The 18178-nt window shown below is 51.2% G+C and overlaps 1 protein-coding gene across 2 annotated transcripts in view; it reads left to right on the forward strand.

The window, feature by feature from the left end:
* Positions 1-791: 791 nt before the first annotated feature.
* Positions 792-18178, forward strand: part of shdb (Src homology 2 domain containing transforming protein D, b) — a 51804-nt gene continuing 34417 nt past the window's right edge. For both annotated transcript variants that reach the window (XR_008809986.1, XM_056276043.1), the window contains exons 1-4: positions 792-1034; positions 2205-2593; positions 5661-5811; positions 10705-10980. Coding sequence is in view for 1 of the 2 variants with exons in the window: in XM_056276043.1 (XP_056132018.1) it covers positions 2261-2593; positions 5661-5811; positions 10705-10980 (760 nt within the window). In the remaining variant the exon portion in view is untranslated. The remainder of the gene's footprint in view (positions 1035-2204; positions 2594-5660; positions 5812-10704; positions 10981-18178) is intronic.

The following is an 18178-nucleotide window of genomic DNA, read 5'->3' on the forward strand; positions in this document are numbered from 1 at the left end:
GGAGCTTCGGGCCTCCAGGCTCCTCTTTCACTTGCGGAGGTGTTCCTGGTGCCAAAAGGCAGATGGGGTTCTGCACTTCGACAGCCCCCCTGTGGAGACAGTGCAGCCATAGGCTTGTGTGACTATATAAAAAAATAAATCCCCGTCTGATGGCTTAGAGGATTTTTTGAGGATTGCTGCAAAATTATTTAAAAACGCTTTAAGAACCCCCCCCCCCAGCAGGCAGTCATCCTTCATGCTGATTAAACATGAGCTGGTAATTAGAGAGAAAGATATCTCTGCTTTGTGTGAACGTCTCCCGTTGTTGTTGTGTTGATTTTCCTCTGCCATTGCCCACCGATCTGTAGTTTTTATCGCAGCATTGGTCTTCATCTTCCTCAGCTATGAAGGTCCTCATCTTCCTCAGCCGTGAAGGTCCTCATCTCCCTCAGCTGTGAAGGTCCTCATCTTCCTCAGCTGTGAAGGTCCTCATCTTCCTCAGTTGTGAAGGTCCTCATCTTCCTCAGCTGTGAAGGTCCTGATCTTCCTCAACTGTGAAGGTCCTCATCTTCCTCAGCCGTGAAGGTCCTGATCCTCCTCAGCTGTGAAGGTCCTGATCTTCCTCAGCTGTGAAGACGTTTAATGAATGAACGGAGGGCTGATGGTATATAGGAGTTTGTCGCTCATACGGAATGAAGCGCCTCCCCTTTAATCGCGCGGTTGGGTTTCGCGAGTGTGTGTGTGTGTGTGTGTGTGTGTGTGTGTGTGTGTGTGTGTGTGTGTGTGTGTGTGTGTGTGTGTGTGTGTGTATATGTGTGTGCGCGGTAGTAGTAGCGGCGCTCGCTCGCTCGCTCTCTCGCACACCGGCCGTCCGTCGCACCCCGGGCCAAGCTCCGCTGGGTCCGCAGCGGTCCTTTCCACCGGGGCGGTTGTTCCCTGTCTGGCGCGTGCTGTACGGAAATGAGGTGGTAGAGGATGATCCCCGTTCCGCTTCACGCGCTCCCCGTCAGCAGAGGCGCGGAGTCCGGCCGACCCAGGGACTGGTGAGACGGCTGGTGAGTAGCGGCGCGGCGCGGCGCGGAGCTTTGGGTGCCGTTTCGGTGCCGTTTTCAGCGCAGGTTTTAATTTCGGGCTTAATGAGCTGCCGAGGAAACTTTTAAGTTGGTTTAAAGCGATTATGTCGTTTAACTTAGTTTCTTGTTTTATTCCGGACTTATCTGTTAGGCGGTCGGTGAAGTGAGTTAAAAAAAACAAAAACCGAGATTTGAACCAGTTATTTGTGTGTCTTCCGGAGACGCCAGAGTCTCTATTCGTGTGTTTATTCGGCTTTATGACATCTTATTCGTGTGTTTATTCGGCTTTTATGACATCTTATTCGTGTGTTTATTCGGCTTTATGACATAGGTGTGAAATGTAATGGCAGCTCCGGAGGCAAAGTCCAGACGCTACACACATTGACTCCGTTTACACTTGGTTTTAAAATGCGTTTTTTTTCCCCAATCGGATCACAAGTGGACGGCGCTAAATACACGTGTAAACGACCACCCAAACGTTTTGTGAACCGGTTACTCAAACCACTTGCCGAGGTGGTCTGGGACGCGTTTGTCCACAGATCAGCGTCACCGACAAGGACGTAACAGGAAATCTTCTTCTTCTTCTTCTTCTTCTTCGGAGTAACGAAATCTGATCGCAAGTGGTGAGCAGGACGCGTTTGGAGACGCCTGATAGACACAGGTGTAAACGGCGATGTGTCTCGCTGTCCACTTGTGACCCGATCGCCCAGAACGCATTTTAAACCCCAGTGTAAACAGGGCGTCTTTGTGAATGACCCCGTGTAAAACAATAGCGCGCCGTATACACCACAGCTGTTCTATGGCTTTCTTTTCTTTTGTTTTCTTTTTTTCGGCGGGATCTTGAACGCGTCTACTTTTCATCCGGAGAAAGTTGCTCGCAAAGATTACAAGAAGATCTCATTAAGTTGTAAAAGAAGCTCATTTTTCAGAGTAAAACGTGAGTTGTTACTGAAGCCTTTATTTTTTCATCTCACTGAATTACCCGAGGCGCAGTTTTCCCAGTATGCTTACACGCACGCACACGCACGCACGCACGCACACACTGGTAATCCTATCTATTTTATCCACAATCAATCTCAGACAACCATCAGAAATAAGGTCAAGCGACTAAGTCCTCCTCCTCCTCCTCCTCCTCTCCGTCTCTGTTTACAGCCTCCTGCCTTCATCATCCAGTTATCATCGGCGTCCTCTGCGGAAGCTCCGCTGCCATGGCCAAGTGGCTGAAAGACTACCTGAGCTTCGGCAGCAGGAAGGTCCCCCCTCAGCCGCCCACGCCGGACTATACCGAGAGCGAGATCCTCAAGGCTTACCGGCTCCAAAAGGATCTGGACTTTGAGGACCCCTACGAGGAGTCTGAGAACCAGTGCAGGAGCGAGTCGGTGTCCGCCGACCCTTCCACGCCCGTGTTTGGGTCCCCGATGAAGACCTCGAGCCTGGACATGAAGTCCCCCAAACACAGACTGATCAAAGTGGAGTCCCAGGAGCTGGGACGCACCAAGATCCTTCTCAGCGCCATCTCCTTGGAGGACCAGCAGGAGCCTGTAAGAATGACCTTTCCTCACCCATCCCCACCCAATGTATTTGTGCAGAATCGAGCAAACCGAACATAGCAGTCGGTGTGAGCATGCGGGGGGTAAAAAAAAAGGTGTTGTTTTTCCTCCTGTTCCGTCATGGAGGAAGGTGGTGAAAGGGAGGCCGTCATCCTACCTCCATCACCGAGACGACTTTATTGGCTTTTTCCCGTGACCACGAGAGTGGTAATATGTATAGCAAATATACATTATTACCCTGGATCCCATCACGGCTGAAGCACCACATAAATGTGCTGCCCTCGATGTTTAAGCGGAGAAAGCCTTTATTGATGGCTTGAATGGACCATTGACTCAGGATGGGTCCCCCGAGTTTATGTCCTCCCATAAATAATGAACAAGGTTTGGTTTAGCAAGCTGAGAGGGACCCCCTCATGATATGGGGCCACATATCGTATGGAGATGTTATCGGGGGGGGGGGGCGGTAGGCAGGTTGGATTTCTGCGGGGTTGGTGTGTGATCAGGGCTCCGGGCTCATCCTGGATGTGTAGCACATGTGTGGGGCTGTTCGAGCACATGCTCAGCTGCTGAGTGAGAAGGAGAAGGAGGGGAAAGAGGGGACAAAAAGACTTTGAGAGAGAGAGACACACAAAGCCTGATAATGGGCTCTCTGTCAGGAAGCGGTCTGCACACTGACTCAACCTGCACACGCTCGGTGAGTTAGGTGCCGCAGTCGAGGGCCGTACTTTTCCCCCATCAGGGCCGTTAAATCCGTCTCGTGGAAAAAGGCCACAAGTGCGAAAGTCCTGCAGTTTACTTGAGTAGTGGTCTTCGGTCGAGTTGATAGCTCCGTTCCCCGCCCCCTTCGCCCTCGTGACTCCCCCACCGCATGTGGGAAGATGCGCGCGCTGATCAATGATGCAGATGCCTGTGCATCGATCACCTGTTACCGAGTCCACACGGCATCGTACGGTGGTGCTGCGCGGGTGGGTGTGTGTGTGCACGCTGAGCGTTGGCCTTTGTTATGTTGGTACAGAGAAGCAGCGGGCTGGGGAGGTGAAGACGGAATGGAGGTGAAGAGAAAGGGAAGGAAAGAAAGGAAAAAGATGGTTGCATTGAGGAAAAAGAAATGGAGAAAGAGAAATGGGGAGAGCAATCAAAAGAGAGACGGGATGAGGGAGAGAGAGGGAGAGATATAGAATGAGAGAAAGAGAGAGGGAGAGAGAGATAGAATGAGGGAGAGAGTGATAGAATGAAGGACAGAGAGAATGAGGGAGAGAGAGATAGGATGAAGGAAAGAGAGGGAGAGAGTGATAGAATGAAGGACAGAGGGAATGAGGGAGAGAGAGATAGGATGAAGGAGCGAGAGATAGAATGAGGGAGAGATATGAGGGAGAGAGAGAGAATGAGGGCGACAGAGGGAGAGAGATATAGAGTGAGAGATAGGGAGAGGGAGAGATACGAGGGAGAGAGTGATAGAATGAGGGAGAGAGAGGGAGAGATATATAGAATGAGTGATAGAGAGAGGGAGAGATACGGAATGAGGGAGTGGGCGATAAAATGAGGGAGAGAGGGAGAGAGTGACAGAATGAAGGACAGAGAGAATGAGGGAGAGAGAGATAGAATGAAGGAGAGAGAGAGAATGAGGGGGAGAGAGAGAGAGAGCAATAGATAGAATGAGGGGGAGAGAGAACGAGAGAGAGGGGGTGAGAGGGGAGAGAGAGGGAACGAGAAGGGAGAGAGAGAAATTGGAGAGTGAACAAAAGAGAGATAGAATGAGGGAGGGAGAGAGAGCGAGAGAGAGAGCGATAGATAGAATGAGGGGGAGAGAGAACGAGAGAGAGGGGGAGAGAGAATGAGGGAGAGAGAGAGGAGAGAGAGCGATAGATAGAATGAGGGGGAGAGAGAACGAGAGAGAGGGGGAGAGAGAATGAGGGAGAGAGAGGGAGAGAGGGAACGAGAAGGGAGAGAGAGAGGGAGCGACAGAGAGAAATTGGAGAGTGAACAAAAGAGAGAGAGGATGAGGGAGAGAGGATGAGGGAGAGAGGAAGAGAGAGAAAGCAGGAGGCAAGAAAGAAAGAACATACTCAGTGGCTGTATGTGTATGCCAATGCATATGTTCATGCATGCATGTGTGTGTGTGTGTGTGTGTGTGTGTGTGTGTGTGTGTGTGTGCGCACACAAGTGCATGCATGACCATATGGCTGCCTCTGTAGCTGTCAGTGTGCCAGCTGACCACTGTTTTCCTCCTGTGCATGTGTGGAGGAACAAATGTTCCCAGCCAACCGAGCGACCAGCCAGCCAGCCGGCTCCTTCCCCTCCGGCCAGCATACCCATCATCCTCTGGCGGGCCTATTTCTTGCTGCACAGTTCACGGCCCTCAGACGGGAGCAAATTGCATTCTTGAAAAGCGGAGGTATATGTTGTGCAGATGATTTGTGGTCTCCTCATATAAAACGGAGCTTTTCGGCGTGGTGGTGCCGGCGTGGCGGTGGTGCCGGTGTGGCGGCGGTGCCGGCGTGGTGGCGTTCTGCTGCTTTGAATCATACCGAGACACCGACCTCGCAAGCGCCATCTGCAGTGTTGTGATTATACTCAAAATTATGGAAAATGTTTTTTTTTTTTTTGCTCCGTGGGTACGTTAGTGCGCTGAGCGCCATTAAAACGAGGCTGCGGCTTCATATCCCACGCGTGCCTCCTCCTCGGGAGGCTTAATGAGCTGTTGTGTATGCAAACTCACTTCTTGCGCGCCGATGTGCAGGCTACTGAAGTGGCTTAATCACTGGAAAACACGGATGTCCTCGAGGGCTGAGATGGAAGTGCGATTTCCTAAATGTCACATGCAATCTCAAGAAAGTGGCACACAGATTTTTGCTGACGTCACAATCAGCCTCTCTATGGAGGCGACGCTTTAGTTAAGCTGAGCCCTGCAGAGTACACGTTTTCCCCCTGAGCTCATTTTGTGTTTTTTGGGGGGCATTACGTCAGGATACAGGGTGCACTTTTCCTTAACTCTCAGGTTTAGCAGCAAACACCTTCCACTTTCTGTGTGTGAGTGAGTGTGTGTCTTCTTCTGCAGGTGGTCCCGTCCGCCCCACTGGCTGGAGACACAGATTACTCAGACCCCTTCGATGCACGACTGGCCCACCGACCAGAACCAGACCTGGGGCCGGCGCCCAGTGAGAACAATGGCTACATGGAGCCATATGAGGCCCAGAGGGTCATAACAGGTCAGTAGCGACCCCTCTGGCTGAGCCTTGACCCTCGGCATTGAAGCAAGCGGGTAGGGATGGTACTGTTGACAGCTTTAGTTGGTGGATCACGGTGTTGTGGTTCAGAGTCACATTCAGACTGTTGGGACAACACGCCGGGAAAAGCTTCTGATACTCCGCCAACGCTTCATTGCTAATATCACCAACACCGACGGGTCCAGCTCGCTTTTTCAGAATCAGAACCAGAAACATGTTGTCGTTTCATTTCATGTGCGCAAGTGCATGAAATGAAATGAAACATTGTTTCCCCCAGCCCACAGCAGTCCAACACAAAGACAACAACACACATCCAAAAACTACAAGAACACACATATCCAAACTAACACACATATCCAAACTAACACACATATCCAAACCAACACACATATCCAAACCAACATACATATCCAAACCAACACACATATCCATACTAAAACACATATCCAAACCAACACACATATCCATACTAAAACACATATCCAAACCAACACACATATCCAAACCAACACACATATCCAAACTAACACACATATCCAAACCAACACATATATCCAACACACATATCCAAACTAACACACATATCCAAACCAACACACATATCTAAACTAACACACATATCTAAGTTAACACACATATCCAAACCAACACACATATCCAAACTAACACACATATCCAGACTAACACACATATCCAAACTAACACACATATCCAAACCAACACACGTATCCAAACTAACACACATATCCAACTAACACACATATCCAAACTAACATACATATCCATACTAACACACATATCTACAAAAAAAAGGAAAATAAAATCACTGTCCAGGAGAACGAACACCAGCCAGGATGACTGCCGGAACTGCCGGTCTGCATGGGCTAGCAGTTAGCTTAGCCTGCCCCGCCTCCGCGTCCTGTCAGACCGCCCTCGGTGTTACCTCTTCAGGCACAGCTCCAGGCAGGGCCGTGGTCCCTGGGCCCACCGGATGTAGCAGACCAGGCTCTCCCAGCCAATCCAGCGCCAGCTCTCCCAGCCACCAAACCAAGACACAACAAACTTAGATGCAGACGTGGACAAAGACACTGCATGGACGGTGCTGGCTGAGGCCGCCGCAAACGTGAATTTGTGCCGCCATCTTCCCACACCGGAAGTGGAAATGTCTTATTCATTCTCAGGTATTGATCAGTTCAAGACACAGCAGTCAGAAGTTCCCTGTCCTGGAGCAGACTGTGACACTAGAATACCCTGCAGACTACCACGTGCCTCCTCCGATACACGTGGAGCCGCCAGCCGCCTCTTTTCAGCTGACAGTGAGGAGTTTCGCCAGGGGGACGTAGCACGTGGGAGGATCACGCTATTCCCCCAGTCCCCCCAAACAGGCGCCCCGACCGACCAGAAGAGGCGCTAGAGCAGCGATCGGGACACATACCCACATCTGGCTTCCAACCCGCAGATATGGCCAATTGTGTCTGTAGGGACGCCCGACCGAGTCGGAGGTAACACGGGGATTCGAACCGGCGATCCTCGGGTTGGTAGGCGACGGAATAGACCGCTACGCTACCCAGACGCCCCCAATTGTGGGTTTTTCTTGCCGCGCTTAACTGTTGTGTGTATTTGTGACGTCCATATTGTGTTTATTCAATTCATTCTCCTTGTGGGAGGGGGGGTCTTTTGAGGGGCCGCCATATTCTCTTACTCTCTTTTACAGATTTGTGAGCGCGCACTAACTGTGCTTCGTGTAGGGCTTCATGAAGTTGTGTTGAGTGGGTCTATTTATTAACGGGCAGCTCTGCTCTGCAACTGTCAACACGTTTTGTCTCCCCCCCCCCCTTGTTTTTATGGAGTCTTCTTAGTCTCTCACCGCGGCCTTGTAGACACGTCTTTATCAGCCTCCGCTCTCACAGCCGCCTCCCGGGACAGCCTCTCCTCCCTCCTCCCGCTCACATCGATCGTCCTCCATTTGTCTTCCCTCTTATAACAGCTCTCTCTCTGCCCTCTCCCCCAGTCTGTCCTATTCGCTTAATCGAAAAAGACCCCCACCACCACCACCACCACCACATTTCTCCCGGTCTCCATCTCTCTCTGCTCTCCATCCCGGGGACTCTGCTGGGCCCTGAGGGGAGTCCGGGCCGCGCTCTAATCCGTCTGCAGGGCGGCGGTGTCCTGCCCCTGCCCTGACGGCTCCGTCGCTGCAGCCTTCTCATGTTTTAAACGGACTTCATGGTTCTGGGGAGGAGGTGGAAGTACACGTCCTCATCCCCCTTTTCTCAACCAGACAGACAGTAATCCTCACAACCTTAAAGCTAAATCTTCTTCTTTTTTTTGTTCTTCTGTTCTGTTCTGTTGGATGTGGGATGTTGGATGCGGGATGATGGATGCGGGATATTGGATGTGAGATGTGGCTGTTGGATGTGGGATGTTGGATGTGAGATGTGGATGTTGGATGCGGGATGTTGGATGTGAGATGTGGATGTTGGATGTGAGATGTGGATGTTGGATGCGGGATGTTGGATGCGGGATGTTGGATGTTGGATGCGGGATGTTGGATGTGTGATGTTGCCCATTGGAGAGATGACACTCACACTAGTGACGGCTGAGCTTTGGGCAACGCGCTGTCACAGCTCCCGCAAACAAAAAGCTTCGAATTGAGCCTGTCAAACCAGATCTGTCTGTGTGTCTGTCTCCCTCGCCTGTGAATCTCTGGTTTGTCGCTGAGAGACGGAGCGGAGCAAGTAGAGCAGCTGTGAGATTGGCGTGGTAGTTATTCTCCACAAAGGCTGTTGTGACGTGACACCTGAAGGATTTTCCCTCCAAGAAATGCCGTCAGTGTCCATAGATAGATAGATATATCGACAGACAGACAGACAGCTAGCTAGATAGATAGATAGACACATAGATAGAAAGATAGCTAGATAGACAGACCGACAGACAGACATAGATAGATAGACAGACAGCTAGCTAGCTAGATAGCTAGATAGCTAGACAGACAGACAGACAGACATAGATAGATAGACAGACAGATAGATAGATAGACAGACAGACAGACATAGATAGATAGATAGCTAGACAGGCAGACAGACAGATGGATGGATGGATAGATAGATAGATAGATAGATAGATAGATAGATAGATAGATAGATAGATAGATAGATGGATAAACTGGTACATACACAGATACGTAGACATACAGATGTGTTTTCTGTCAGGAGTTTTGAGTGTGGGTCCCATAGGAGAAGAAAGCCCCGTCTCCATTTCCCACCTCATGTGAACACCTGACAGTCATCTGCATGTCCAAATAGATCCAATCCCCCCCCCCCGCTTTTCCACTCAATCTTCTCTCACTCCTCTCTGTCAAACTGTCATTTCATTTCCTCTCCCTGTGTTTTCTCTCATCATGTTTCCTCGTCATATCTATTTCTCATTCCCTGCCTGGCTGTTTTTTTTTCTTCCTTTCTTTCATTCTTTATCTCTCCTTGCTTTCATCAGCTCCATCTCCAGGCTGCCGCTGACACTGCGGGCTCCCGGCGCAGGTAGAGCAGCTCTCTGCCACGCTGCGCCTCCGTCTCCATGACTTAACATCAAACGTAGACAGGCACACACACACACGCACACACAACCCCGCTGCACCACCCACCCCCTTCCTTGTCCCTTCCCTCCCCGCCCCTTTTTATCTGCTCCTTGTTGCTTCCTCTCCTTTTCGCTTCTCCTCCTCTTTTCCCTCCTACTTCTACTCTCCTCTTCTCCTCCTCTCTCCCCCCTCCCCCTACTCGCCCCGTGTCATTCCTGCTCCTCCTCCTCCTCCCCCCCCTCCTCCTCGTCCTCCTCATATAACCTCAGGGCCTTTCCCCAGGGCCGCCTCTCCGTCGCCATGGTGACGGAGCGAGCCGCCCAATAGCAGTGTGCTGTTGTCTGAAGGTTAAAGTTTGCCTCTGCCACTCACTGGCGAGCCTCCCCCGTTTCGTCCCAGCACTCCTTTCCTCTCACATGAGCGCTCCCCCCCCCCTCAGACGCTCGGCTGACTGCGATCGCCCGACGGGCCTGCTATTTCTTCCCCTTCCTTCCCCTTCTCTTTTTTTTCCAGTCTTCTGTATCTCCTTTTATTTTTTTGTGATTTTTGAAAAAAGTGTGTTTTCAACTTTCCCACATCAAAAACAAGGCCAGCTCCTGCTGCATGCTGCATGCTGCATACTGCACGCTGCTGCAGCTCGGAGGCTCCTGCATGCTGCTGCTGCTGCAGCTCGGAGGCTCGGAGCTGTCCTGCGGCCCCCATCGCTTGAGCAATCTTATCTTCCGGCGTCAGTAAACCTGCGAGCCCTTTTATCTCAAGGTCGCGTTTGACTCCGAGTAACTGGTGCAGGTGCCGAGGAACGTCTCTCTCAGAAGGAGCTTGCCGGGAAAGTGATGGAAGTGCGAGGGAGGGGGAAGGCGGATGCAGATGTGAGCGGTGCTAAATAGCTGCTGGGAGGCGGCGGAGTCTGTCCTGTGAGCTCAGCATCTAGCCCAAGGCCTAGTTAAGCCCCCCCCCATACGAGATGCCGAGCCCTTGGCAAGCTGTGCAAACATCATTTGTCTCCGCTCTCGGGATTCTAGTCATGTCTGCGCTCAACAGGCATTTGGTTGTACTTGTGGCTACAGATAAATTAAGACTGTTGTTTGGGGGGTGGGGGTGGTGGTGGTGGGGGGCACCTTATCAGTTTGAGCAAATATTTTCGCCTGGAAAATTTTGTTGAACCGGCGCCTCAGACAGGCCTCTAAAACCCTCCCTTTGTCTGGCGTGCCTGTCGGTGCATGTAAATAAAACGTGCAGATGTGCAAAGATGACCTTTGAACTTGTGTTTTTTTGTTTTTTTACCACGTGCTCCATGACAGAGCTGCAACGTGGTCCCGGAGGAGGGCGTGCACGGGGCGGCGTGCAGCTCTACGACACCCCCTACGAGGATGAGCGGGGTCGGGGTCTGGGCTTCAGAGACCACCCATCAGAAGAGCGAGGCCGGGGCCTGGGCCCGGGCCCGGGCCTGGGTTACGGGGAGGCCCAGGAGGAGGGCAAGGAGAGCAGCAGGCTTCCTCAGGACGACGAGAGGCCAGCCGACGAGTACGACCAGCCCTGGGAATGGAAGAAGGACCACATCTCCAAGGCCTTTGCAGGTAAATTAGAGAAAGGTCTCCTGGTTCTTACATCCTCACGCCACACTTTGTCTACCACTTATGTGTGTGTGTGTGTGTGTGTGTGTGTGTGTGTGTGTGTGTGTGTGTGTGTGTGTGTGTGTGTGTGTGTGTGTGTGTGTGTGTGTGTCTGTGTGTGTGTGCAATGAAATATCCCATTTTGATCAGGAGGTCAGTAGTGGAAGCTGTCATGCTTAAGTGTTTGAAGAACAGTTGTGTTTAAAGCTGCATGCTGGTAGACGAAGCGGCACGCTGTTTCTTTTTTTGGGGGGGGATTTCCCCCCCTTTCCCCCCCAATTTTACTTGGCCTATTACCCCACTCTTCTGAGCCGTCCCGGTCGCTGCTCCACCTCCTCTGCTGATCCGGGGAGGGCTCCAGACTACCACATGTCTCCTCTGATGCATGTGGAGTCGCCAGCGGCTTCTTTTCACCTGACAGTGAGGAGTTTCACCAGGGGGACGTGGCGTGTGGGAGGATCACGCTATCCCCCCCCCCCCGTAACAGGCGCCCCGACTGACCAGAGGAGGCGCTAGTGCAGCGACCAGGACACATACCCACATCCGGTTTCCCACCCGCATACACGGCCGATTTTGTCTGTAGGGACTCCCGACCAACACGGGGATTCGAACCGGCGATCCCCGTGTTAGTAGGCAACGGAACAGACCGCCACCTGGAAGCCCCTCTCATGCAGTGTTAAAGGTGAAGATGAGTGAGGGAGCGTGCAGAGAAGTGGCAGGTTGTCGTAGATACAGCTGTGAGGTTTCTGTCCTGACCTTCAGTGTTACGCTCACCCCCGTCAGTTCTGCCCCAAAACCTCCTCTGCACCAGACTCCTGCACCGACCTCTGGCTCCTCAGTCATACATCTGTGGAAAACCCGACTGTTCGTCTGATTTGTTGTTATTTTTTCACACGCCATCACTTGCAAACACACAGCTGATGACCAACGATTTCCTCTCTGTCAGCGCAGACCCCGATCATTACCTCACCGCGTGAGGCGATCACCTCCATCACAGACGGAGGTTCCCTTTTAGATGCACACACTGAGTCAACAGACACAGAGCGAGCACCGTTTATATGGGAAGAAAGGACCTCAGGATGGAAGGAAGGAAGGAAAGAAAGAAAAGGAGAGAGGAGATGGAGAGTTTATCAGTTTTCTCTTTATTATTTCAGAGACAATAGAAGGTGAAATGATGACGTCTGACAAGTGGGTTAGCAACACCTCTATAATGTCAGCAGAAGATTGCCTTTGAACATAAGAGAGAGAGAGACAGGGCGAGAGTGAGGGAGCGAGAGGGAGAGAGAGGGAGAGAGACAGAGAGAGGCAGAGTGAGAGAGGCAGAGAGAGGCAGAGTGAGAGAGAGCGAGAGAGAGAGAGGCAGAGAGAGGCAGAGAGAGGGAGCGAGAGGGAGAGACAGAGAGAGAGAGAGACAGAGAGAGGCAGAGTGAGAGAGAGGGAGCGAGAAGGAGAGACAGAGAGAGAGAGACAGAGAGATGCAGAGTGAGAGAGAGAGTGAGGGAGAGAGACAGAGTGAGAGAGAGCGAGAGAGAGGCGGAGCGAGAGAGAGAGGGAGAGAGGGGGAGAGAGACAGACAGAGAGAGCACGCGAGAGAGCGAGACAGATGGAATAAGACAGAGAGAGAGACGGAGTAAGACAGGGAGAGAGACAGGGAGTAGGACAGAGAGAGAGAGACGGAGTAAGACAGGGAGAGAGACAGGGAGTAAGACAGAGAGAGAGAGACAGGGAGTAAGACGGAGAGAGAGAGGGAGTGAGACAGAGAGAGACAGAGAGTGAGACACAGAGAGAGACAGACAGACAGACAGAGGGGGAGAGAGAGAGAGGGAGTGAGACGTGAGATGACTCGAGAGGACAACAGGGGAGAGAAAGAGATAAAGAGAAGGAGAAAGATGAATAGAGGAGGAGAGCTGGAGAGTAAAAGAGAGGGGGTACGGACAGAGAGAGAGGGGGGAAGACAGAAATGGAGAGAGAGATACGGAGAGGAAGGGAGAGATGGGGCAACGTGGAGAGCAACCAGGGGGGAAGAGCCTGAAGGGTTGTCGGGGGTGGATCAGTGTGAGGACCGGCGGGGGCAAGAAGACTTAATTGAGCCGCATCTCCCGAGTCAGAGAGGTCAAGGTGACGGGATTATAAATCAACCTGCCCCGTACGTGCCCCTGTCCATCCCTCCTCCCCATCCTCCCTCCCCCCCGCCCCTCCCCATCCTCCCTCACTTAATTACATGCTTACATGTGCGTGACTGATCCAGTGCTAATAAGAGAGTCATGGTCAGCGGAATTACCACGGCACATGACAGCTCACCAGCAGTACACTGCTGTGTGTGTGTGTATGTGTTTGTGTGTGTGTGTGTGTGTGTGTGTGTATGTATATATATATATATATAGACATGTCAGAAACCAGAAACACTTTATTTGTCATCTCATTTCATGCACTTGCGCACAAGAAATGAAACGAAACATGGTTTCCCCCCAGCCCACAGCGGTGCAACACAAAGACAACAACACAACAACACACATCCACAAACTACACGAACTACAACAACACACATACCCACACTAACACATATATCTAAACTAAACAAAAAAAATACTGTCCTAGAGAGCGAACACCAGGAGGACAGTCGGAACTGCCGGTCTGCATGGGCTAGCAGTTAGCTTAGCCCGCCCCTCTTCCGCGTCCTGTCAGTCCGTCCTCGGTGTTTCCTCTTCGGGCGCAGCTCCAGGCAAGGCCGTGGTCCCTGGGCCCACAGGACACAGTAGACCAAGCTCTCCCAGCCCATCCAGCACCAGCTCTCCCAGCCATCAAACCAAGACAAACTGAGACGCAGACGTGGACAAAGACACTGCATGGACGGTACCGGGTGAGGCCGCCGCAAACGTGAATTTGTGCCGCCGTCTTCCCACACCGGAAGACATCCATCACCTGAACCGTTCATCCTGCTCTCAGGGTCGCGGGGCTGCTGGAGCCTATCACAGCAGTCACTGGGCAGCAGCAGCAGGGGAGACACCCTGGACAGGCCGCCGGGCCATCACAGGGCCATAAAAAAATAAATAAATATATATATATATATACATATATATATATACTCACTGGCCACTTTATTAGGTACACCTTGCTAGTACTGGGTTGGACCCCCTTTTGCCTTCAGAACTGCCTTAATCCTTCGTGATATAGATTCAACAAGGTACTGGAAACATTCCTCAGAGTTTGGTCCATATTGACATGATAGCATCACGCAGTTGCTGCAGATTTGTCGGCTGCACATCCATGATGCGAATCTCCCGGTCCACCACATCCCAAAGGTGCTCTATTGGATTGAGATCTGGTGACTGTGGAGGCCATTTGAGTACAGTGAACTCATTGTCATGTTCAAGAAACCAGTCTGAGATGATTCGAGCTTTATGACATGGCGCATTATCCTGCTGGAAGTAGCCATCAGAAGATGGGAACACTGTGGTCATAAAGGGATGGACATGGTCAGCAACAATACTCAGGTAGGCTGTGGCGTTGACACGATGCTCAATTGGTACTAAGGGGCCCAAAGTGTGCTAAGAAAATATCCCCCACACCATTACACCACCACCACCAGCCTGAACCGTTGATACAAGGCAGGATGGGTCCGTGCTTTCATGTTGTTGACGCCAAATTCTGACCCTACCATCTGAATGTCGCAGCAGAAATCTAGACTCATCAGACCAGGCAACGTTTTTCCAATCTTCTATTGTCCAATTTTGGTGAGCCTGTGCGAATTGTAGCCTCAGTTTCCTGTTCTTAGCTGACAGGAGTGGCACCCAGTGTGGTCTTCTGCTGCTGTAGCCCATCTGCCTCAAGGTTCGACGTGTTGTGCGTTCAGAGATGCTCTTCTGCATACCTCGGTTGTAATGAGTGGTTATTTGAGTTACTGTTGCCTTTCTATCAGCTCGAACCAGTCTGGCCATTCTCCTCTGACCTCTGGCATCAACAAGGCATTTTCGCCCACAGAACTGCCGCTCACTGGATATTTTCTCTTTTTCGGACCATTCTCTGTAAACCCTAGAGATGGTTGTGCGTGAAAATCCCAGTAGATCAGCAGTTTCTGAAATACTCAGACCAGCCCGTCTGGCACCAACAACCATGCCACGTTCAAAGTCACTTAAATTAACCTTTCTTCCCCATTCTGATGCTCGGTTTGAACTGCAGCAGATCGTCTTGACTGTGTCTACATGCCTAAATGCATTGAGTTGCTGCCATGTGATTGGCTGATTAGAAATTTGCATTAACGAGCAGTTGGACAGGTGTGCCTAATAAAGTGGCCGGTGAGTGTATAATGTAGTATGGAGTGAAAAGTAAACTCACCAAAAACTTAATTTACCTCAATTTTTTCTTTTGTGTGGCTTAGAGATTAGAGTTCACCCAACCTCTAATAAGGGCATATTGTTTAAACCCTTATAATAATAATAATAATTATTATTATTATAGCTACCAGGGAGGCACTGAAGAGAGGCTGAGAGAAAGTGAGAGGATTTCGCATGAAGGTGCGGAGCAGTTACTGTATGAAAACCAAGATGCACACTCTTCCTCCCACAAATTATTCTCTATCACATCCAACCCTCCCCCCCCCCGACACACACAGACATACTCTCTCTCTCTCTGTCTCTCACCACTGCAGAGAAGGAGGGCTTCCAGCATCACTAGAAAAACACAGCAGAGGAAATCGTTTGTGCAATTTTGGCTGCCTGACCTCTTTGTTGTTTTTGCCTCCTCCGAGTCAGCGCTTCCAGCCGGCGCGTTGTCTGTCTGTGCAGAGCAGAGAGCCGCGCACTGGAGTGTAAACACACTCCTCTCCATCCACACATTTAATCCATATTCCCCAGCACACTCAGCGTTGCTAGGCACGGGCCTCCGAGGGAGACGGGAGGGAGGGAGAGAGGGAGAGAGACAGCACAGAGAGAGAGAGAGAGAGACAGCACAGAGAGAGCAAGAGAGAGATACAGCACAGAGAGAGAGACACACACACAGTACAGAGAGAGAGAGACAGCACAGAGAGAGAGACACACACACACACACACAGTACAGAGAGAGAGACAGCACAGAGAGAGAGAGAGACACACACAGTACAGAGAGAGAGAGACAGTACAGAGAGAGATACACACACACACAGTACAGAGAGAGAAAGACAGTACAGAGAGAGAGAGACAGCACAGAGAGAGACACACACACACACACACACACACACACACACACACAGTACAGAGAGAGAGACAGCACAGAGAGAGAGAGAGAGACACACACAGTACAGAGAGAGAGAGACAGTACAGAGAGAGAGACACACACACACACACACAGCACAGAGAGAGAGACAGCACAGAGAGAGAGAGAGACACACACAGTACAGAGAGAGAGAGACAGTACAGAGAGAGATACACACACACACAGTACAGAGAGAGAAAGACAGTACAGAGAGAGAGAGACAGCACAGAGAGAGAGAGACACACACACACACACAGTACAGAGAGAGAGAGACAGCACAGAGAGAGAGAGACACACACACACAGTACAGAGAGAGAGAGACAGTACAGAGAGAGAGAGACAGTACAAAGAGAGAGAGACAGCACAGAGAGAGAGACACACACACACGGTACAGAGAGAGAGACAGTACAGAGAGAGAGAGACACACACACACGGTACAGAGAGAGAGAGAGACAGTACAGAGAGAGAGATACACACACACACAATACAGAGAGAGAGACAGTACAGAGAGAGAGATACACACACAGTACAGAGAGAGAGAGAGACAGTACAGAGAGAGAGAGAGACAGCACAGAGAGAGACACACACACAGTACAGAGAGAGAGAGACAGTACAGAGAGAGAGAGACAGCACAGAGAGAGAGATACAGCACAGAGAGAGAGACACACACACACAGTACACAGAGAGAGAGACAGCACAGAGAGAGACACACAGCACAGAGAGAGACACACACAGTACACAGAGAGAGAGACAGCACAGAGAGAGAGACACAGCACAGAGAGAGAGACACACACACAGTACAGAGAGAGAGAGACAGTACAGAGAGAGAGAGACAGCACAGAGAGAGAGACACACACACACAGTACAGAGAGAGAGAGACAGCACAGAGAGTGCAAGAGAGAGAGAGAGACAGCACTGAGAGAGCGTGAGACAGCACACAGAGAGAGAGAGACACACACACAGCACAGAGAGAGAGCGAGAGAGAGAGATTGCTTGCAAGCGGGGTGGGTGGGGGGGCATTCAAGGTTATTGAAGGTTTGATGGCTGCTGGACGAGGGGAGGTGTTTGGAGGCCCAGCGCCTCCGAGGGAAGGGGCCTTGAGGAGAATTAATGGTTGGGGTCTGTGGAGATGCTGGTGGTGGGGATGATGGTGGGGATGAGGGGGGTCGTTTGTTGGTTCATGAGGGGAGGCACAGGGGCAGAAGAGAAGAGCCAGGGCCATTGTGGCAGGGTGCAATCAGTCACCTGCTGACACACACACACACACACACACACACACACACGCAGCAGAGGTGACAGGGATTTCCCTGCAGTCTTCAGCATACATGTAACATGCTCGCTCAGATAACCCGCTGTTGGGGGGCAGCAGGGTGGGGGTAAAGGGGGGAATGTGAACTGCCAGCAGCACCTCAACCCTTGCTCTTCATAACCTTCCCATAATCCTTTACACACACATCTGACACACACATGAGGTGCGGTGAGGTCAGGGTATAGGCAGTGGGCATTCCCAAATCCAAATTACATCCTTTGTGCTCTCTAATGTTTTATAACAATCTGATCCTTCTTCATTCTTCCAACTGCCACGGAATTCTAGAATATTCTGCCTCCCCCACCCCGGTCTGCCTCCCCCACCCCCGGCTTAACCACATTCCAAATTAAAACCCAAACAAAAAATGTTGTCAAAGTATAAATGAAGTACTTCTTTCTTGTTTTATATGGTTTTTGAGAGCTGTGAAGTGGGGTGGTACGGTGGCGCAGTGGTTAGCGCGGTCGCCTCACAGCAAGCAGGTCCTGGGTTTGAGCCCCGGGGTAGTCTAACCTTGGTGGGCTGTCCCGGGTCATCCTCTGTGTGGAGTTTGCATGTTCTCCCCGTGTCTGAGTGGGTTTCCTCCGGGGGCTCCGGTTTCCTCCCACAGTCCAAACACATGTAGGT

This window comes from Lampris incognitus, chromosome 3, assembly GCF_029633865.1.
Source record: "Lampris incognitus isolate fLamInc1 chromosome 3, fLamInc1.hap2, whole genome shotgun sequence".
NCBI classification, from domain to species: domain Eukaryota; kingdom Metazoa; phylum Chordata; class Actinopteri; order Lampriformes; family Lampridae; genus Lampris; species Lampris incognitus.